Genomic DNA, 23686 nt, shown 5'->3' on the forward strand with positions numbered 1-23686 from the left:
AGCGTAGGGAACGGAAACCAATATGGTCATCCAGATTTGAGTATCTACGTTCCTATAACCAAAGTAATCACAGAGGTATTACGTGGCATTGCTAAGAAATTCGTAGGTTATATAGCACTTGCCTACGAGCAAATCAGTCCACCATGACTAATAAATTTTTAACTAAAACACTATCCTTAAGAGACAAGAGAACATCGAAAAGAACTCAAAGATAATAAGTTTCTTTTGGGAAATAATGTACAGGCGTCACCATTAAACACTATCCTTAAGAGACAAGAGAACATCGAAAATAACTCAAAGATAATACATTTCTTTTGAGAAATAATGTACTGGCGTCACCATTAACAGCAAGCGAATTTGATATCTAGCAGGAAGATAATAGAACGGAGGACGTTCGTATCTGGTGTTTCGCTTTGAATGATGGCAGCGACTGATGTTTTCTTCTCCGCGCCAGACTGAGTGTACGCCTGGGCGACTGGGACCAGCGCACAGACGTGGACTGCGACGGCGACTTCTGCGCGCCGCCGGCCGAGGACTACGGCATCGAGGAGGTCATCCCCCACCCGCACTACGAGCCGCTGTCCTCCAGAAACGCCTCCAACGACATTGCGCTGCTCAGACTCGACCGCAACGTCCCCAATTCTCGTGAGTGTGCCGCTCTCTGCTGCTCTTTACCACAATTATGTAGCTGTATTGCCGAGCAGAAGAATACAACGTTTCGTATCACACGAGTACAGTGTGTCAGAGATAAAAGCTGCACCACGCCCATTGCCAGTAGTTTCTGCAAAAACAGATAAACCCTGAAGTGACTATCGTGACAAATTAGAATACTCAATCGACCGGCCTAATACACATACGTCTCAAACCACTGAATGTTTGCAATAATAACCAAAACAATGTATTGCTATTGTGTTATCACACTATTGACGATGAGTCACTGGGAACAGTATTGGCCAGACCTCAAAATGTGCAGAACATGCAATTGTATCAATACAATTTTACTTTTGCAGTGTCAGAACATACTAAAAAATAATGCAAGTGTCACTATATCTGCGGAACAAATACAGGGGGTGAAGAAAAATAAGAAAACACCAAAAACACATTATCATGACAAAACAGGGCAGGAAGACTGTTGGTTTTAAAAACAGCTTCCAGTTGTCTCCTAATGGGTAAGTACAGGTCTTGTATGGTTTTCAAGAGAACCTCATATCACTCTTCCTGCAAAACTGGCAAGCTGCGTGGAGGTGGACAGCGATGATGCAATCTTCTCTCCAAAGCAGACCATAAAGGCTGAATAGTATTGAGATCTGATGACTGTGGTGACCAGGAGGGATAAGACTTTTGTCCTTGTGCTCACAAAAAATTCTGCCTGAAGCGAGCTGTTCAAACAGGCGCCCTGTAGTCCTGGAAAACATCATCTCTGTTGGGAAACAAACACTATAACATAGCATTAAGCTGATCGCCGAAAACGGCCACATAATCCTTGACAGTGTGAACCTCCAGTGCCCGCTGGGCCATGGTATGGCTGCCCAGATCATCATCGAAGCCCCAGCATGTTTCACTCTTGGGGTGTAAACTGAGCCAGAAGCTGGAAACGATGTCCAACAAGACTCGTCCGACCAAATGACGTTCTTCCATACTCCAGGTTCTATGGATTTGGCACAGCGGTTTCGTGTTAACGGCATTTGCATAACTCATTCGCAGTTTTTGAATGGCAGCTCGACCTGTAATTTCCCGCTTATGCAACTACCTTCGTGTTTTTTTGGTGCTGACATGATTCGTGAGCGCAGCTTTCAGTTCTGCAGTGACTTTTTCAGCTGTCGCACTCTTATTTTTCGCCACAAACGTCTCCAACGGCCGTCCATCACGATCACTCGGCACACACTTTCGTCCGAGTTATAACTTAGCGGATGATTTTTTTAAGCTCTCCCTGTATGCGGTGTAAATCATCAGTTTCAAACTCAAGACACTTCCGCTCTCTTGGTAAAGGAAGCACTCACCGTACGAGAACCAGTAATTTGTCACGTTCTAATTCGCTTAGGTCAAACCTAATGCACTCAGAACTACACACAACACTATTCTGACGATGGTTGACACTTGCAGCTTATTGAGAAAAATGCGCAGGTCCAGATGTACACCCACGTCATGGTCAAATAGAACAAAGCAACAGCAGGCTTGGTCAGCATCTGCTCCTGTGTTCAAACATGCATTTCTCGTGGTGTTCCCCTATTATTGTCCAGCCCTTGTACATTTATATAGTTTCTATTGTTTCATATATTCAAATGAATAAACAAGGTTGCAGTAACGCCGTAAAATTCTTTCTTCGCAATTCATCACCAGTCCAAATCAGTCAACGTGAGTAAAGGATTTTAAAAAGTCTTCTTCCTTTATTACACCATTAAAGATGAGAGCAGATGAATTGAGGCATAACTATACCTGAAGGTTATTTGCGCGAAGGAAGTTCTAAAACTGTTCATTGTGACCAATTTTGTGTGTGCAAGGCTGCCTGTGCTTTAATTTTGTTTGTTTACGGTTGGAGCAATGATTATGATGTCGATAATCCACTGGGCCTCAGTAGCTTTCGTTTCTTCTTCTTTTTATTTTTTAATTTGTAAAAATTGGCAGTCATGTTAGTTCCTAACACTTTTCCTGTTTACTAAGCTGTATTGATAAATTTTAGAATTGTTGTATACATTAAGGATGTCATATTTGCTAATAATTTATTCTCAATCTTGTTATAATCGATTTTATAAGAGACCCGTTTCTTTAAATTCCAGCTTTCATTAGAACAATATGCTTGCCTATTACGCCTGAGATGAGGCAAGCAACATTCGTCGGGAAGAATCTTGTTTTGGCTGGATGGGGTAGAACCGAAAAAGGTAAGCCTCTCCGCGTGTGAACTGCTGTCAAAAATGTATTCTCAATATTGAAACAATATTATTGTGTAGAGTCTTCTTGGTGAACCTCGACGTTCTTATTTTCGGTTAGCTAAGATAATCATCACCCACAAACGTCATTTCTTGATTGAAAGAATAAAGAAACCCACATACTGTGTGTCGCCGATTTGAAGATCGGTAACAAATGTCACAAATTTTAAAACGATTCTCATTTTTCTCTTCTCTCTCTTTTCCCCATTAATACCGCCATTAAAAATAAAGTGGGCTTTTTATACATTCCTAAGCTATTATTGTCAACGTACAGCAAACAGCAAGCTACTTGTTAGTTTATTTTGTGTCAAAGATGTAAAGCTTCATCGTAGATTGCCGTGATGGTGGTTGGTTGTTCACTGACAGCCTTTTTCTTACTTTTATCCATTCAGCATAGTTCCTGATCAATTTTATTGATCCTGGTTTGAAAAATCAAACTGTGCAGCCATCTTAAAACGCTGTCTTATATTATGACGACCACTGTTTGACATAATAGACTTTATGGTGGTGAAATAGATGCAAATAATCTGTGATCGATCTTTTCAAGTGTTCCATACATATTAGCATCAAATGTCTGATAGCTCTCACTTCTTCAAAAGTTTAATAAATTACACTCCTGGAAATTGAAATAAGAACACCGTGAATTCATTGTCCCAGGAAGGGGAAACTTTATTGACACATTCCTGGGATCAGATACATCACATGATCACACTGACAGAACCACAGGCACATAGACACAGGCAACAGAGCATGCACAATGTCGGCACTAGTACAGTGTATATCCACCTTTCGCTGCAATGCAGGCTGCTATTCTCCCATGGAGACGATCGTAGAGATGCTGGATGTAGTCCTGTGGAACGGCTTGCCATGCCATTTCCACCTGGCGCCTCAGTTGGACCAGCGTTCGTGCTGGACGTGCAGACCGCGTGAGACGACGCTTCATCCAGTCCCAAACATGCTCAATGGGGGACAGATCCGGAGATCTTGCTGGCCAAGGTAGTTGACTTACACCTTCTAGAGCACGTTGGGTGGCACGGGATACATGCGGACGTGCATTGTCCTGTTGGAACAGCAAGTTCCCTTGCCGGTCTAGGAATGGTAGAACGATGGGTTCGATGACGGTTTGGATGTACCGTGCACTATTCAGTGTCCCCTCGACGATCACCAGTGGTGTACGGCCAGTGTAGGAGATCGCTCCCCACACCATGATGCCGGGTGTTGGCCCTGTGTGCCTCGGTCGTATGCAGTCCTGATTGTGGCGCTCACCTGCACGGCGCCAAACACGCATACGACCATCATTGGCACCAAGGCAGAAGCGACTCTCATCGCTGAAGACGACACGTCTCCATTCGTCCCTCCATTCACGCCTGTCGCGACACCTTGGCGGCGGGCTGCACGATGTTGGGGCGTGAGCGGAAGACGGCCTAACGGTGTGCGGGACCATAGCCCAGCTTCATGGAGACGGTTGCGAATGGTCCTCGCCGATACCCCAGGAGCAACAGTGTCCCTAATTTGCTGGGAAGTGGCGGTGCGGTCCCCTACGGCACTGCGTAGGATCCTACGGTCTTGGCGTGCATCCGTGCGTCGCTGCGGTCCGGTCCCAGGTCGACGGGCACGTGCACCTTCCGCCGACCACTGGCGACAACATCGATGTACTGTGGAGGCCTCACGCCCCACGTGTTGAGCAATTCGGCGGTGCGTCCACCCGGCCTCCCGCATGCCCACTATACGCCCTCGCTCAAAGTCTGTCAACTGCACATACGGTTCACGTCCACGCTGTCGCGGCATGCTACCAGTGTTAAAGACTGCGATGGAGCTCCGTATGCCACGGCAAACTGGCTGATACTGACGGCGGCGGTGCACAAATGCTGCGCAGCTAGCGCCATTCGACGGCCAACACCGCGGTTCCTGGTGTGTTTGCTGTGCCGTGCGTGTGATCATTGCTTGTACAGCCCTCTCGCAGTGTCCGGAGCAAGTATGGTGGGTCTGACACACCGGTGTCAATGTGTTCTTTTTTCCATTTCCAGGAGTGTATTTTAAAATAGTGCATGATTAAATTCTGCCTCTTTTCAGATAAGATATCTTTTCTCATAGGTAATATTACAGCTCTTAAGGAATTTATATGCTATAAAATGAGATACCTAGAAGATTTAATCGGCCTTTAAAAATATTTCGTTTCATATTTTCATGGGTTGAGGATCACAGATGTGTTCTGAATCATAATTCAGTTGTCTCGAAGTCGCTGAAGACCATTTTCCGAGCTACCGTTAAATTTCTTGTTTTTCATAACTTGAAAGACACAATTCAGTAACCTAGTCGGTCTTCCCTCTCGTATTATACGTAAATCTGACTTGTTACCTTTGTCAGGTCAAATAACATAACACACATCGGTACCCTACAAGAGAAAATAATGAAGGACCAGACTCTGGCCACAACATACAAGCTGTAGATTGTCTGCATCAGGACGCTGTTGTCTAGCAAGGCTGGATGGATCAAGTGCTTAGGAGATCTGCCTATGTGGTTTTGCAAATCTGAAGTCCAATTACACCTTCCACACCTGTCAGACTTACCTGATGTGCCCACAGGTCAGCCCAAAGCATGTTGCATACCAGCCTGCGAGTTCTGAGTACGAAAGAACTACGAAAATAATACTCCAGGGGAGTGGTTACCCTCGTAAACAAACCACAGGCAAATGTGTTAATACCCTGATGCATTGACGAGGCCCATTGTCCTCCAATTTCATGAATCTACATTCGTTACAGCGGGGGCACTAAGCTCCAGCTGCTTCGATTAGAAGTCGCAGTGCACTCACGAAAGTAACGTTTACTCTCGGGTCGACACTAATGATACGCAAGACAAGTTACTTCCACTAGAACGCACATTAAAAATCTGCCCTCATTCTAATGTTTGGAACTGTACCTGCCACGCGGGTCTTGCTAGCACCCACTGCCAGGGCGATTTTTTTATTATATAACTGCTGTTACGTAATATTTGTGGCAGGTCCCAAAAGATGTTGCTTGACGATATTTAGTCTAATTTTAAATCACCAAGAACACACGCCACTTGGCCTGCTTAAGACTCTTTTATTGACTTTACTTAGCAGCTGTCCCAGAATCATCACATCTTTGCTACCAAAGAATAAACAAGAAAATAAAATTTTAAAGATATTACATCATGTTATCAGTAATGAACTATAGCTATTAACGGTGTTGGTAACTTCATAAAATATAAAAATTCCATTTAGATTTCATCACTGTTGCCTTTACATACTCTTCCATTGTGGTTTCACATAGGGTACAATTATCTGCATCGTTGAGGCTCGGAAGATACCCTGTCGTGACAAGGTGTATGGCTCATGTGGGTGACAAATATTAAGATAAAAAAAGCCCTATATTAACGAAAGCTGAAACAAATCAAAGGAATACGGAAATTTCTAAATGGGGTACTTCAGTCAGTTGAGTAGTTAGCAGACTTAACTGGGACGCCGAAGTTTGTTTCTTGGTACCGTAAAGGATTTTTCTTCCTGACTGAAGTAGAAAAGATTGCACTCAACCTTTTAAGGACAACTGAAGAGGCGCCTTAATGGGATACTACAATGGGACAGGTGTTGTAAACGAAACAGTTTTCTCAAAGTGTAAGTAAAACCGCAGGTTGATGGATAACACAGCAGTCTGTTGCTTAAGTGTGTTCTGAACTTAATCACTTGCCCAGTCGGTTGATTAGCATTTGGGGTTACAAAACTGCTAAATTGAAATGCCAAGAAATTGAAGGATGTGCACAAGTCCTGACAAATTGGTTTCAAATTTTCCAGTTCGCTATACATCGTTTCAGGAGACTAATCTGATAACTGTGTAAGTGGAAACTATTCACAAACCACACGAAGTGTGGTAGTTGCATAAAACGTTCTCAGACTTCTTGCCTCATCAGTTCAGGATAAAATCTCGAGCTTTCGGCGATTTCCATCATCGTCTTCGTCAAAAGAAACTGACTGCAAAACCTGCTGCTGTGTTGGCCTAATACAGACGAAACACTGCTTCTGATTGGTCGGTAGTTACGTTATGCTGTCGCAGATGGTGTCGACGTCTGGAATCGTGGCACAACCGTTCCTGTCATTTCATAAACATTACGATGATATACCTGGCTCTTCTATGAATCAAGAAGTCGTTTTCATGCACTGCTAATTCTCGCACATGAAGAGTACCTAAAAGCAACAAATACAGAGAAAAGCTAACATATGTATTGATTGTGAAGAGACCAAAGTTCTCACTTCTAGTTGATGGGTCAGATGGCTCTGAGCACTATGGGACTTAACATCTGAGGTCATGAGTCCCCTAGACATAGAACTACTTAAACCTAACTAACCTAAGGACATCACACACATCCATGCCCCAGGCAGGATTCGAACCTGCGACCGTAGCAGCAGCGCGGTTCCGGACCGAAGCGCCTAGAACCGTTCGGCCACAACGGTCGGCCTTCTAGTTGAGGTGTGGGAATGGTGTCTACGTCCTCTGTCCATACTCCCAGTACTCCTCGTCCCAGTTTGGGCAAATTTGAATAATTAAAGAAGAATGGAGCTAGTATAAGGATATTTAACCGTGAAGAACATTTTATCAGAATACGGAAGATGAAACCCGCAACTTGATACGAGTAACGGATCACGAGTTTTACTTCAAGATGACTGATCGTAATTCATGAGTGACCGAAACAGACGGGCTCCGCCAGGGTCGCGGATTGGGGTGATGTTGACCGAGAAATGCAAGTCAATGGGGCGTGGGCGAAGCCACAGCTTCTAGAAAGTTCGATGACTGACGGATAGATACGTAAAGAGTCCTAAACAAACATACTGTGTAGTATGCAGCAGCGGTTACCCCTTCTTTTCTAGCATGTGGATCAGTCAATATTAACATAAAATGTCAGCGGCAAAATAGGTCTTGATAAAGTTACGGACTGTAATAAGAGGGGTAAAATTCTGGCAGATATCATTCTGTAAGGACCTCATGTGGAGCTATCGACGGAAGGTATTGTAATGTCAAAAACGTCTACAATTATGAGAAATGCTAGCACGATGTCATTATCGCCTTGGTGGGGCTGCAGGCAGGAGGACGCTCCAATGTTCCAGGAGAACGCAGCTGGGGTCAGAAGGGAGGGGACGTATCGAGAGGCGGCTCGGCAGTTACGGCAAAATACGCTTTTTCTTTATACATATTACATAATTGTCGTCGTTAGTCAAGTCGCGTAGAAAGAGATTTTTTTTCGTGATTATAAGTGTATTTGGATTTGTGAACGCTCGCAGACTTACAAAATGTCAGACAATGGGCAAAGCTTTTGCCGGCCGTGGCGCCATTGTTACAATCCAAGTAAGTAAGTTGGTTGTCTTTACTGTTCCGATGAGTGCTGCCCCAGTGTTGGGAATTTATCGTTGCTGATGACCATTTGGTTGCCAAACACCCCCCAGCTGTCGATCTGAGTCTGCGTTAGGCATCACTTTCTCCATTTTCTACATGGATTACTCTTCCTTACTAACCACTACGCTCTTCTTATATCGAAGACCAGTAGGCCATCCCAAAAATGGAACGTTATGCAGGCAGATTGGTCACGGTATGGAGCAATAATGGATGCCCAACTATCGTCATTCCTCACCATGGTGTCCCCGAAAGCAAGGTACATTAGCTTTAGGAATTATATCAACGTAGCATATCGCATTTTGCTCCACAGAAGAGGATGATGACTGGCACCAGCCAATGCCCGATTCCCTAGAGGGACCCAGAATGTTAGAGTCGGGTGGCGCACCGGAGATTGGCTTGTAGTCATCTTAAATGACATACCACTCGGAGAACAATGCTGCCTAGAAACGGATTGATGCGTCCACTTAAGCGCTTTCTCAAGCCCCGCAAAACAAAACACAAGAATAAGTTCTGCGAACAACTATTTGTGCACACTCCTGTTGAAAGTATTTGGTCGGTGGTGAACTCGCTCAAACGGAGACCGGTACCTCCCAAGAGGTTGCAGATCTGGATAGACGAGTTTGCCGCTATTGTGGCACCCACAACTACCATGCCAGAATCCATCGATCTCGCGGATACAGGTGCCGCTATCGATCTCCGAGATGGTATAACCGCGTCATTCTCTCTCGTGGAAATCAATAGGGCCCTGACACATCGTCCGGGTATGACCAGATAAACTACTGCATGGTTCTCAGTATGTCTGACGATGCAAAATGTGTTCTTCTGAACATCTTTAATGACGTCTGGAGGGGTGGGAACGTTCCTGATGACTGGAAGACTTACTTATTGGTGCCCATATTGAAGCCAGGGAAAGATCCTGGTCAAGGAACATCGTATCGCCAGACTACCCTACGTGTGTATCACTTTCGAACGTCTCCTCAAGTTTAGAATGGTCGTTGGAACATGAGAACTTACTCCTGCGGACGCAATACGGCTTCCGCAAGGGAAGAAATACTTATGCTAATATTACCTCGCTTGCGATGGGCACTGAAAACACGTTCTACGGTAGCGGGTATTTAACGGCCATTTTTCTTCACTTTTCGAGAGCGTACGACAATGTCCTTATACCTGAACTTATCAACAAATTGCAATTGTTGCATCCCCCGGCGGTGATTGTACGGGTTATATACAGTTGGCTTTGTTGCTGTACCGTACATATCAGCGATCAGGACAAAGTGTTGCATGGACCCCGTATGCGTCTTGTGGCCTCCAGCAGGGCGCGATACTGAATCCCTTACTATATGTCCTACATGTTGTCGACCTAGAGACTTTGTTCAGCCCCACCTTCAAAGTTCTGCAGTATGCGGATGACGTCTATATATACCCTCACTCGTCCTGCTTTTGGGTAACACGCCTATGGCTTACCGACGCATATGACATTCTGGTCGAATGGGAGTTAAAAAGTGGGCTCACTTTGTCACCTGATAAATCAGTTGTTGTGATATTGACGAGGAAATAGCGTAATAACTTCTCATCCCAACTTCGTCTTGGCCCGTAAACATTTCCTGTTCGGGCACAAGCTAAATTCTTTGTCATCTACTTCGACAGCGAACTCACAGGACAATGCGTCCACCTAATCGCTTTCTCGCTTTGTCTGTGCACACTCCTGTTGAAAGTTTGCTGCGGAGCTCATCGACAGGGTGGACAACGCTATGACTATCTTGCGTTTGCTTGCCCGACTGTGGTGGGGAGTGGAACCGTTTAAGCTCTTGAAAGGTTTTGATCCGTTCTGTCTTGGCTTATTGTAGAATTGTCTACGGCACAGCAACACAATTAGCTTTGCTCAAGCCTTGATGTGGTCCATTATAGAGCGATTCTTGTCCTCGGAGCCATGAAATCATCGCTCGTGGAAGCATCCGTCATGCCGTTGACCATAAGACGGTAGATGTTGTCTGACATTTTTCTCCTCAGACGAACTTCGATATCCGATTGGGCCTCTCTTAAGGCGTTGGTTCGATTCTAGAGACTCATACAGTCACCTCATGGACGACAAATGACAGGAACTCCTTTACTAGTTTGCAACTACGAGCGCGCGGAGTGGCCGCGCGGTTTGAGGCATCATGTCACGGATTGCGTGGCCCTTCCCGCCTGAGGTTCGAGTCCTCCCTCGGGCATGGGTATGTTTGTTGTTCTTAGCATAAGTTAGTTTAAGTAGTGTGTCAGTCTATGGATCGATGACCTCAGCAGTTTGGTCCCTCAGGAGTTCACAAACATTTGAACATTTTTTCAACTAAGAGAAATGGGGCCATCTCTTTCCACTCGTTTTGCAGGACACATAACTCCCCTGTTTTCATCCTTCGTTTAGTCTGTTCTTCACTCCATCCCCAGTGGCATACCAGCCGTCCGATTTCCGGACGGAGAACATCATCACTCGCGACGTGGAGCATATTCTCAGCATGCAATGGCGGCAGAGCGCTCATGTCTACACGGACGGTTCTAAATCTAAGGCCGGTGTGGGGTACGCCTTCCTTTGCCATTCTAGTGGCGCCTACCAAATGTTTGCGCTTCACCTGAATCTTCTATGCATACGGCGGAACTACTGAGCATCATGGAAGCTATTCATTATGGTACGTGGACATTCAAGTTCTTCCTGATAGTTACGGACTCTCAAAGTGTGTTGCAGAAATTGCAACATCCCCCGTTTCAAAAACAGACCAAGAGATATGATCTGGACGTCTTGGCGGTCGTAAGAGATGCACAGATCTCAGCACTGCCGTTCAGTTAATCTGGATTAAAGAACATCATGGTATTCTTCGCAATGAAACGGTTGACCGCCAAGAGGAGTATTACAGAAGGCCAGTTACACCCAACGCTGATCGCTTATACGGATCTCACATCGACGATACGGATGACTGCTTCTCACGCTTGGAACTGTAAGTGGCATGTCTCTCCTCAATCCAAGGGCGGCCACCTAGCGGTCATGGAACCGAACACCTCTTGTCGATCGTGGTTCGCCTCTGTGCAGCTTCGTAGACGTCATGTGACTTCTACCATTCTCATGAGGCTGGGACGCAGGTGTTACTACCCCACGCTCCTACATCGGTTTAAGATTATCACGTCTGGATACTGCGATAAGGACACAATGAGAGTAGCGAATCTTAACCGCATCATATTGGCGTGTTCCAAGTACAAGACTGCACCATCAGATTTTTATAAGGAACTGATTGCGAGAAGTTACCCCCTCCCCACGAAAGTGACAAACACAATACAAGCAACGGTACATATAATGCACAAGAGAGCAGTAATGAAGATTTAATGTACGAATAGAGGTCTGTCACATGGTATCAGCCTGGTTCGTAATATGGTGCGTAATTAAGTGTTTTAATTTGTGTACAGACCTCTATTTGTACATTAGATTTTCATTATTACTCTCTTGTGCATTTAATGTCATCGTTCTACCGGCAATATTGTACGTACGGTTGCCTGTATTGTGTTTGCCATCTTGAGTTTTTCTTTTATCTTAACTACGTCTGTGTGCATACTACACTCCTCACGTTGTTGTATGATGTTATCTGCATTATTGTTCTTCGGCTATTGTTGTGCTTATTGTGTGATGTACTGTGTTTGACCTTCCATGTTTTGTCTTTTATTATAAGAGCGTATGCATGTTCGTCATAATGATGCTCGGCTAGGCCCGGCGGTGGTTCGAGTCCTCCCTCGGGCATGGATGTGTGTGTTTGTCCTTAGGATAATTTAGGCCAAGTAGTATGTAAGATTAGGGACTGATGACCTTAGCAGTTACGTCCCACAAGATTTCACACACACATTTGAACATTTTTGAACAATAATGATGCTGTTTACTGCTGTTTGTAATTCCACTCCAGAGTCCACTGCCGCCGGCTGTGTAGTGTTTGTCTAACTTCGCTTTTATTTTACTTTAAGAGTGTGTTTGTTTACTAACTTCATAATTTTATGTTATTCTGCTTTTTTGCGTTTATGTTTCTTTGGCACTTTATAATCTTTGTTGACTGTGTGGTTCTTGTAACCCAAGATCAAAATAAAAAGGTGAATAGTAATTGTAAAGGCAACAGTGATGAAATCTAAATGAAATTTTTATATTTTATGAAGTTGCCAAGACCGTTAATATTTATAGTTCATTACTGATAACATGATGTAATATCTTTAAAATTTTATTTTTTTGTTTATTCTTTGGTAGCAAATGTGATGATTCTGGGATAGCTGCTAAGTAAAGTCAATAAAAGAATCCTAAGCAGGCCAAGTGGCGTGTGTTCTTGGTGATTTAAAATTAGACTAAATATCGTCAAGCAACATCTTTTGGGAACCGCCGCAAAAATTACGTTACAGCAATTACATTTGGTGACCCCGACGTGATAATAAGAAGATATGACGACCAACGGGAGCGTTTCCGAAGATCGCGTTGAAGCAAACAAGGTTAGCATCAAAATTCCGCCTTTTTGGAGTGAAAACCCCGAAATTTGGTTCTATCAAGGAGAAGCACAGTTCAGGATTTGCAAAATTGTCACAGAAGAAACTAAATTTAACCACCTAGTGTCACAATTAGAACCAAAATACAAGGAGATTATTTGGTACATTATTTGCGGCACAGATGCGAATAAATATTCGTTGGCTAAGGAACGTCTACTGAATATTTTCAATGAAAGTGAAGATAAGCTTATTACGGGATTAGTTACTGGAATTGATTTGGGAGACCAAAAACCTAGTCAGTTATTACTCAAAATGCAAGCCTTGGCAGGTGTAGATGTGTCAGAAAAACGTCCGGATTCAATAAGGAACATTTTAGTTGTCAATGACGAGGGATTCGAAAAGGTGACTATAATAGCTGATAGAATAACAGAAATAAATCCCCGTAACGAATTGTTCATCACAAAAAGTGGTACTTGTAGCCAACAGGATGTTTCGATAACAATGAGTGACTTGATGACAAGAATTTCGGGGCTAGAGCAACAAATGGCCGCGCTGTCAACTGGTTATCGAGGCAGGTCTCGTAACAGAAGCTGTAAGCGTCAATGTAAAAGAAGTCGTAGTAAGTCTCGAAATAAATAAAACCCCAAGGGCAGGTACTGTTATTACCACTTTCGCTTTGGGCAGAACTGCAAGCCGGAAAAATGCACACCTCCATGTAGCTGGACTGAAAAGGGAAACGCGACCCAGCAGCTGAGTTAGCGGCAAGTTCTGCTGCCCAAGTCCATTGCCACAAAACCCGCTTATTTGTAACCGACAAAAAACGGAATTGCAATTTTTAGTCGACTGTAGGGCGGATGTTTCTGTAATTCCCGCTCACGCAAATATTACGTTACAGCAGTTATAAGTATCTGCGGTGAGGCAAGACAAATATGTGGTTCCTGAAGTGGGACCCCACCCTTTTCAGTAGTTGGAGGGGCAACAGTCTGTATGACTGACTGATCTGGCTTTGTAACGTCCACGAACATGACCTTGCTGTACTAGTAGCACAGCGAATGGCTGAAAGCAAGGGCAAGCAGCTCTACTGTGTTTTTAAATGCTAGCATCCTTCCGAGTAAAATATTCTGGAGGTAAAACGGTCCCCTGTTCGGACCTATGGGCTGGGACTACCTAGAAGAATATCGCCAGGGAAACCAAAACAGAATGTTGTATCCTTTAATTTGGTAGGTAGGTAAGTTGTAAATTTAAAAAGGCGAATAGATAGGTTGATGTTACCTGTAGTGGTATATTAGCGAAGTTCGGTGGCAGGGTAGACTGGATGTCTGGCCAGGAGGGTACAGTGCTGTAAATACAAAACCAAGTAGGAGTAATGCAGGATTAGGTCTAATTATGATCAAAAAAATAGGAATGAGGGTACTCTGTCGTGAACAGCAGAGTTAACACGTTATCATGGGCAACATAGACATGAAGCCATAACCCACCACAGCAGTAAAAGTTTATATGCCAATTAACTACACAGATGATGAAGGGATGAAAAGAATGTGTGATGAGACAAAAGAAACTGTGTAGACGGCTGAGGGAGACGGAAATTTAATTTGGATTGGGGACTGGAAATCAGTAAGAGGAAGAGAAGGAAAAATAGTAGGTGAATATGGACTGAGGGATAAGTATGACAGGGGAAACTGCCTGGCAGAATTTTAAACAGAGCACAATTTCATCATCGCTAAGACTTGATTTAAGGATCATGAAAGAAGGTTATATACGTGGAAGAGACTTGCAGGCATCGGAAGATTTCAGACTGATTACACAATAATCAGAGAGAAATTTCTAAACCAGATTTTAAACTGTAAGATATTTCCCTGGGCATATGTGGTATCCGAGCACAATTTATTGGTTACGGATTGTAGAATGAAACTGAAGAAATTGCAGAAAAGTAGTAAATTAAGAAGATGGTCCCTGGATAAGTTGAAAGACTCAGAGGTTGTTGAGAATTTGAGTGTCAGGCAACGATTGCCTGAAACAGGGGAAAGGAATACAGACGACGACGTTGGGTAGTTTTGAGAGTGAAACAGTAAAGGCAGCCGAGCTTCAAATAGGTAAAAGACATAATCTAGTAGAACTCCTGAGATATTGCACGAGATGTTGAATTTAATTGACGAAAGTATAGATTATAACAATGCTGCAAATGAAACAGGTGAAAGGGAATGTCTAAAATATGAAATTGACGGGGGGTGCAAAATGGCTGAGCAGGGACGGCTAGAGCACAAATTTAAAGATTTTATAAATAGAGAAGCGCATATCACTAGGGGAAAGATGGATTTAGAGAAAAGGGGAGCAGCTGTATGAATTTCAAGAGCTCAGATGGAAAACTAGTACTAAGCAAAAAAGAGAAAGCTGAAAGTCTGAAGGAGTATATAGAGGGTCTATACGAGGGTAATGAGCCTGAAGGCAATGTTATAGAAAGGAAAAATGACGTAGATGAAGATAGAATGGGACATATGATACTGCGAGAAGCTGTTACAGAGAACTGGAAGACCTGAACCGCAAGAAGGAGCCTGGAGTGGACGACATACCGTCAGAACTACTGATAGCCTCGGGAGAGCTAGCCATGACATAACTCTCCCGTCTGTCGTGTAAAATGCATGAGACAGGTGACACATACTCAGACATCAAGGAGAATGTAATAATTCCAATTCCAGAGGTAGCAGGTGCTGTCAGTTTAATGAGGCATGGTTGCAATATTATTTACAGAATAATGGAAAACTGTTAGACGCAGACCTCGGGAAAGATCACTTCGGATTCTGAAGAAATATAGGAAGACATGAGGAGATACTGATCACATGATTTACCTTAAGGAAAGGAAAACCAATATTTACAGCATTAGCAGAGATGGCGAAAGCTTTGACTGTATCGACTGGAATAGAATGAAATTCTGAAACTAGTGAGGGTAAAATACAGGGAGCGAAAGACTATGTACAACTTGTACAGAAAGTATATGAGAGCATGAAAGGGAACAGTGTCTGAGTCGGGAGTGTGATATGCTTTTAGCCTACCTCCGATGTTATTCAGCTTGTACATTGAACAAACAGTGAAGGAAACAAAGGAGAAATTTGGAAAAAAAAATTACAGTTGAGAGAGAAGAGACATGAAGTTTCAAGTTAGCCAATGACTATGTAATTCAGTCAGAGCATAGGACTTTGAAGAGCAGCTGAATGGACTGGACAGTATCTTGAAAGCAGGATATAAGATTAATATTAGTAAAAGATAAAAAATGGTAATGGAGTGTAGAGATATTATCTAAGACGATGCTGAAGAAATTAGATTAGGAAAGGAGACACTAAAAGTAGTAGATGAGATCTGCTATTTGGAGAGTAAGGTAACTTGGGATCCTCTAAATAGAGGTCAAAAACTTTACCATATCAATGGCAAGAAAAGCGTTTGTGAAGAAGAATGAACATCAAACATAGATTTAAGTGTTAGCAAGTCTTTTCTGCATGTATTTGCCTGGAGGTTAGCCTCGTACTGAAGTGAAACGTGGAGGTTAAACAGGTCAACATGGAGAGAACAGAAGCTTTCTAAATATGGTGCTACAGAAGAACACTGACGACTAGATTGGTAGATCGTGTGACCACCGAGGAGGAACTGAAAGGAATTGGTGGGAAAGGAAATTTGCGGCATAACTTAAGGAGGGATTGTTTGATAGAATACATTCTAAGATGTCAAGGGATCACAAGGATAGTACCGGCCCGAAGTGTGTGCGGTGGAGGGGGTGGTAAAAAGGTAGTGAGGACAAAGAGATGAATACAGAAGCAGATTCAAAAGGATTTACGCTGCATTAATTATTCGGAGATGAGGCTTGCACGGGATAGAATACTATGGAGAGCTTTATCAAACCAGTCTTCGGACTGAACACCACAATAGTGATGTTTGGTAGACATTCTGATTACGTTACTTGTTTTCATTGGATGCGAAATTACTTGGATAGAAACAAATTTTATATTTTTCTTCAAGCGTAGCAGCTTGCACTCGCTCTTTTGTTATTGTTACCTTTAGGCAGTAGTTGCAACAGCGGCAAAGTTTAGTTCATCTTTATTACGTAACGTAACATGTTCTTCATTGTCTGCAGTAGATGAAAACAGTACTAAAACAGTGACACAGAACCACTACTCCCCATGTGAGCAGGAGGATTTGGGTGTAAAGCAGTGGTTACATGTACACATTGTTACCTAGAATCTCTTCTTCTAATGCTGGCAATGCCGCTAAAACGAATCCACGAATCGTAAAACCTTTCGTGATTCGTTTCATGCTCACTTAGAAACAATAACGCGGTAGTTTGATTGTGTAGACGCCCTTTAAATAATACAATAAAACGTCAACTCCAAAGCATCGTTTCTCCTAAGGAAACTAGCTATCTATCCAAGGCTGTTTCTGACAAAACCCTTATACGCGCTTTATTCTAATTACTTCGTAGCGTAAAAGTTTGCTAAATGCCGTCACTGTATGTTTTACAGACTGTCATAACTGCAGTTAAAGAGCAGATGTTCTTCGTACGTCCGAACGTTCACAAGAACGGGGGGTTAGTTCAGTAGTCAAAGCAAATCAATACGCTATCAGTATCACATTTTAATGTAGTACTACTGAAAATGATCATGATACATTAATCTACCAAAAGACTGATTTCAGCTGGAATTGATCTTCCACGAAATCCAGTTCCTTGCAGTTTTCTGCAGTTCTTGATGAGTTCTCTCTTTCTTCAAAGCTTTTGATATTTTTTGTAAGGACAGTTTTCCCTTGAAATATATCCGACCCATTTTGATTTCTTGCTTCCTCTCTTTTCTTTTTAGCATTTAATCTTTCGTTAGTCACTCTTCCTATCTATTTTATTTTCTCCATTCTTCTCCACAGCCAGATTTCAAAGCTTTCAAGATATTTCTTGTCTTGTTTTTGTGTTGTTCAATTTCCTTTGCCCTTTGTAACTACGTTCCATATAAATCATTTGCAAATATATTTCCTAAATCAATTCTTATTGGTCCTCTTGCCGGTAGTTCTAGTATCTTTTGTAAATGCTTCAGCTACACTCTCCGTTTAGTTTTTTACTGTTTAAAATATTATATAAAGTTATGCAGAGAGTGGAATATAACGACACCGACAAACTTCGAGGGATTGTTTAGTGTGTTTTGAAAACCAAACTGCGGACAGAATCCCATGTCTGAAACGTCATCTAAGGACGCTACAATGCATCCAAACTACAGTGGCCAATGGGTACTCCAAAGTCAACTTTTTACGACTAAAGAGAGTTTGCATGCTCCGCAGTGTGGTGACAGGCGTGGACACGTCAGCTGCTCTCTAACGATTTGAATACTGGCAGCCCATTTGCGAGGAGTTGCGATTATGTCTGTCAGCGAAAAAACCACGTTAGCTGCAGAATGGGTAGCCTGCAGCTTTGAAACTTCTGCTCTTACGTTCTGTGGCAGCATCAGACGTTCCGGGCTCGGGTTCTTATTCTTATTTCTCAAGACAACGTCTACAACCCGTCAAAGTCGGTTGGTGTCGTTTTGTTACACCCTTTATGTTCTTTTCTCAGATGACAACAGCAAATTTGAGATATTTATTACATATTTTGAATCACAATCTTGAGTGAAATGAAGATTTTCAATGACAAAATTAAAACTGTATCTGCGTCTTTGATGTACGTCTCACCTTTAGTGTCAGTAGCAAGACTGTAAAAGTAATCTCTCAGGTCCAGGATAACAAAGAGTTGTCTGAGGACTAAGTTATCTCTGGATAGTGTAGTAATGTCTCTTTCTACATCTATAGCCTGCAGAACACTTTAAAGTGTATGATAGAGCGTATATCCTATTGTGCCGCCTGTTAGTGTTTCTTGTCTCTCCATTCGCGTTTGGAGGGCAGAAAGATGACTCCTTACATGTCTATGTACACATTGTAATTCGTGTAACATTGTCTTTGCTGTTCCTAAGGGAGCACAAAGTAGGAATTTTCAGCATATTCCCGGTTTCCTCAGTTAATAGTAGTTCTTGAAACTACGTTAGTAAACTTTGACGGGATAGTTGTTTATGTTAAACTATCTGCCAGTTCTGATTTGTCAACATTTCCATTACACACGTATGCCAAATTTCCTACGCACGACTGAGCTTGCGCAATTCATTTCATGTCCCCACAAACTATCACACTCAAGCTTAAGTTGACTGATGGCACTTGTGACTCACTGATATTGTTGTAAAGAGCTAAAAACGTTTTGCATTTCCTCCACTGCACAATGTTACGTTTTTGTTGATTTAAAACAAGTTGCTAATCTTTGCACGACATTGAAATCTTATCAAGAAGCTGTAAGTGTGCATCAAAAGTAGTTGTACAGCACATGGGATGATTTAGTGGAAAAGGCACAATATTGCTACAAGACAGCTGGTAGTTACCATCAGGTATCGCGTCATAGAAATGTTGTGCAGTATCTACAACAGCAACTGATGCCTTTCCCGATAAGCTTCCAAGCCCTTACTAGGTTTGGAAAGTCTCAAGCAGAATATCTGCCTGATTAGTGATGTTTTTACAAACAATATTTCTTTATAGGTAACAGTGTCATCGACTAAATCTCTCTTAGGGTACTATCAGCATTGTCCGCCACGTCATTTAATATAATACACGTATAGTAAGTGTGCCAGCTCACTTGCCTTGGGAACTTCTGAACTTACGTCTAATCTATTGATGACTCATCATCCAAGATAACATTCTGGGTCGTCTTCACCAAGAAAACCTCAGTCCAGTCACAGATTTCGTTTGTACCTCATATCTAAATATACGTCTACGACATACTCCGGTACGCAGCAAGACTCTATGCGGTGCAGGGTGTCTTGTGTCATTAGTAAGTCATTCCCTTTCGTGTCCCAGTCGCAAATGGAGAGAGTGGAAAAGCTGTAGATATACCTTCGTACGTGCCCAGATTTTTCTTATTCTCCTTTCGCGGTCCTTATGCGAAATGTACGTTGATGGCGGTAGAATGGTACTGAAGTCATCTGCAAATACCGGTACTCTAAATTTTCTCAGTAGTGTTTTGTGAAAGGAACATCGACTTCCGTCCAGGGATTCAAGTTTCAGATGGCAGACTTTTTACGTAACAGTCGCGTGTTGATCGAACCTACCAGTAACAAACCTAGCAGCACGCTTCTGAATTACTGTAATGTCTTGCTTTAAACTGACCTGGTGTAGATCCCAAACACTACAGCAGATTTTAATAATGGGTGACACTAATGTGCTACATCCGGTCTCCTTTGTAGACGAATTAAACTTTCGTAGGATTCTCTGAATACATCAACTACCGACCTTACGTGCTGTTTCCATTTTATATCCCTTTGCAACGTTACGCCTCGACATTTAATCGACATAACTGTATCAAGCAGCACACCAAAATGTGGTGTCACCGCCAGACACCACACTTGCTAGGTGGTAGCCTATAAATCGGCCGCGATCCATTAGTATACGTCGGACCCGCGTGTCGCCACTGTCAGTGATTGCAGACCGAGCGCCACCACACGGCAGGTCTAGAGAGACGTCCTAGCACTCACCCCAGTTGTACAGCAGACTTTGCCAGAGATGGATCAATGACAAATACGCTCTCATTTGCCGAGACGATAGTTAGCATAGCCTTCAGCTACGTCATTTGCTACGACCTATCAAGGCGCCATTACCAGTTTATATTGAGATTGTAATTAATGTATCAACAAGAGCGATGTTCTCCAATTATGAATTAAAGTTCAGTATTCAAGCAACTACGTTCTTTTCTTGATAGGATAATTACTTTACCTTGTTCCAGACCTCACGCCAGCCTGCGTGAGCTTAAACGCGTGCCTTTCGGCTTCCTCCAAACTCCGTGAATTGGCTCCTGCCAATTCACAACACAAAAATACTGCGTTCGAACATCACAGGATTTTTTATTCGATTCATCCACATTTACATTTTTAAACATTTAGAACAAGTAGCCATTCAACACACCAAATAGAAATTTGTTTAAATCAAGCTGTATCCTCCCAGTCACTTGATGAAAACGCTTTTCCTTACTCTACTACATCCTCTGGGAACAGTCCCATATTGCAGCTCATCTCTCATTCAGACCTGTCCTATAATATTTCCCTGGTACACTCTTGACGGGCCAGCCGGTGTGGCCGAGCGGTTCTAGGAGCTTCAGTCTGGAACTGCGCGACCGCTACGGTCGCAGGTTCAAATCCTGCCTCGGGCGTGGATGTGTGTGATGTCCTTAGGTTAGTTAGGTTTAAGAAGTTCTAAGTTCTAGGGGACTGATGACCTCAGATGTTAAGTCCCATACTGCTCAGAGCCATTTGAACCTTTTTTTGAGCTCTTGACGGTGCCCTTGTCTCTGATGAACATTCGCATCCAGGACAACATGTTCGGTTGTATTACTTAAGTCTTAGAGCCACTCATATATCTGGGAACCTATTCATTTTGCTCAGATGCTCGTTAATAGTCAGCGGTGGGGCACTCTGCCAAATACTTTCCTGTATTCTAGGAACATGGAATCTGCCTGTTGCCCTCCATCCATAGTTCGCAGGATACCTTTCGAAAAGTGGCAGGCTGAGTTCTCCATGAGCAATGCTCACTAAATCCGTGCGGATATGTCAAAAGAAGTTTCTCTGTCTCAAGGAGATTTTGTACGTGCACTTGCTTTGGTTAACAAAATTCCTGTTTGGGGTTTGCAGGTGGTTCCACGCCAGTGAAGCTGTACATAGATGTGCCGGTGGTGGACGAGCAGACCTGCCAGCAGAGGTACTCGCGCTGGGACCGGCGCATCGTGCCGTCGCAGATCTGCGCCGGCGGCAGGGGCGGCGATGACTCCTGCGCCAGCAACAGCGGCAGCGCGCTCATGGCCTTAGAGGGCCAGCCCCCCAGGGCCTACCTCATCGGAGTCGACTCGTACGGTCGCCGCGATTGTGGCGTGGTGGGCCACCCTGACGTCTACACCCGTGTCTCCTCCTTCCTCACGTGGATACTCGACACCATTCGGCCATAACGTCATTTACTTGTCATACACCAAACCACATCCACAACACATCATTGTGGTCTATCGCCATATGCACCATTCGACTGGATGCATCCAGACGAAGCACATGAACTCTCAAACCCTAATGTTCACAGTAATACAATAAAAAATAGCGATATTACCCATTAAGAGATTTTAAGTCAAAGCAGGATCTGTTCTCGTGCCATTTCTCACCATCGTCTTTAAGATATTTTTAATTTAATTCTTTAGTTTTTCTTCGTCGTTGATTTCTGTCTAGAAATCACTTCATTTACAACAACGTATCATTAAAGGAGGAAAACTGAAATACATTTGACACGTGATCTACATGTTTGTAATGGGGCTGAATTATGATAGTAAGAATTTCGAGTAATTTTTAATAAGATCCATTCTGTGAACAGTAAACTCTCGTAAGGTTTTGATATCTGCAAAATAAGAATATCAATGGCAACCAAAACACCAAAAGTTGAAAGGAATTATCTTGATAAATAATAACAATTGCTATATCACCTGACGCAACATACTATTCTACACAGCATCATAACTAAGTTATCCTTCTTTCTCAAGCCTCTTAATGTTCTAGTTTCAACAACTGTGTTTCATCCAATTATGCAGACTCAGTTTTTAAATCACGGAAAACAGAATTGCTTTGATGTTGTTTTTGTAGCTTCTTCCATCAGAAAAGCTATTTATTTACGACAGTTATTAATAATTTACACAGTTTTTTTTACCTTACCAGAACGTAAATTCTCTTCTGGTTTCCTTTCTCATCGATTGGTGGTTGCATTTATGAACGTGTTTTCCATCAGGGAAAATGATTTTGAACATTGAAACCATTCTGAGTATTAAGAGAACTTTACAAACTGAAATTCATATTGTTGGCCTTCTGAATCATTGGAGTAAACTGTATCATCATTTATAGATTGTATTTCTAGTTCCTCATAGTTTATAAACAAACACGTCAAAGTATATCTTGTTTCACAGCTCAAGTCACATACCAAACAACGCCTGGTAATTGCTGATCTTAAAGATTTCTCGCCAGGTAGCTCTGTTGTCCCCCGTTGGAGGTTCGAGTTCTCTCTCGAGCATGTGTGTGTGTGTGTGTGTGTGTGTGTGTGTGTGTGTGTGTGTGTTGTCTTTAGTTTACGTTAGTTTACCATAGATTAAGTAGTGTGTAAACCTAGGGACCGATGACCTCAGCAGTTTGGTCCCATAGGAACTTCCCACAAATTTCCAAATTTTTTTCCGTTGTTCCCACTGCTCAAGGGAAAGTGATAACCTGAAAGCCAGTGCTGTGTAGACAGTGCACACGCTGCCACCTAAAATATCTACATTGTGGGTGTAGTTTATGAGTATTTGAGTAAAAATTACCACTGATCAATAGGCCATCTTCTCATTCAGGAGAAATCATAAGCACATTTGTAGCTGTAACAAAACTTGCCATCTATGCGAATGGCAAACGTTTATTATTCATTAATGAAACGCAAAATTTATTTTTTTGCTCACCGGACTCCCATATCTAAATGAAATAAAACAGAATTAGCTCAATGGTCAATTACAGAAATTATGATATACTCACAAAATTGCCCACGCCATTTCCAGCATTAAACAAGACATGCTTAGGACCATTATTACGGTAGGAATTAAAGTGAAGAAACTGTTTAGTGATGGTGCTTACATTGTTAAGGGAAGAGTTTCTTAATGACCCTCCGACGATGAGGCTAACAGACGTGGATCTCAAGGTAAAATGGGGAATGGAGAAAAATGGATACGGAAATCGTGGTGCTGTGGTGTGGCTGAGCCTTCGAGATACTCTTGCAGAT

At 42.8% G+C, this 23686-nt stretch overlaps 1 protein-coding gene across 1 annotated transcript in view; it reads left to right on the forward strand.

Annotated features, from left to right (window-relative positions):
• Positions 1-22150, forward strand: part of LOC126472343 (CLIP domain-containing serine protease HP8-like) — a 65859-nt gene extending 43709 nt beyond the window's left edge. The window contains exons 5-7 of the mRNA XM_050099930.1: positions 455-645; positions 2778-2879; positions 21544-22150. Of these exons, the coding sequence (XP_049955887.1) occupies positions 455-645; positions 2778-2879; positions 21544-21854 (604 nt within the window). The 3' untranslated portion in view covers positions 21855-22150. The remainder of the gene's footprint in view (positions 1-454; positions 646-2777; positions 2880-21543) is intronic.
• The last annotated feature ends 1536 nt before the right edge of the window (positions 22151-23686 follow it).

Source organism: Schistocerca serialis, chromosome 1 (assembly GCF_023864345.2).
Source record: "Schistocerca serialis cubense isolate TAMUIC-IGC-003099 chromosome 1, iqSchSeri2.2, whole genome shotgun sequence".
Taxonomy (NCBI): domain Eukaryota; kingdom Metazoa; phylum Arthropoda; class Insecta; order Orthoptera; family Acrididae; genus Schistocerca; species Schistocerca serialis.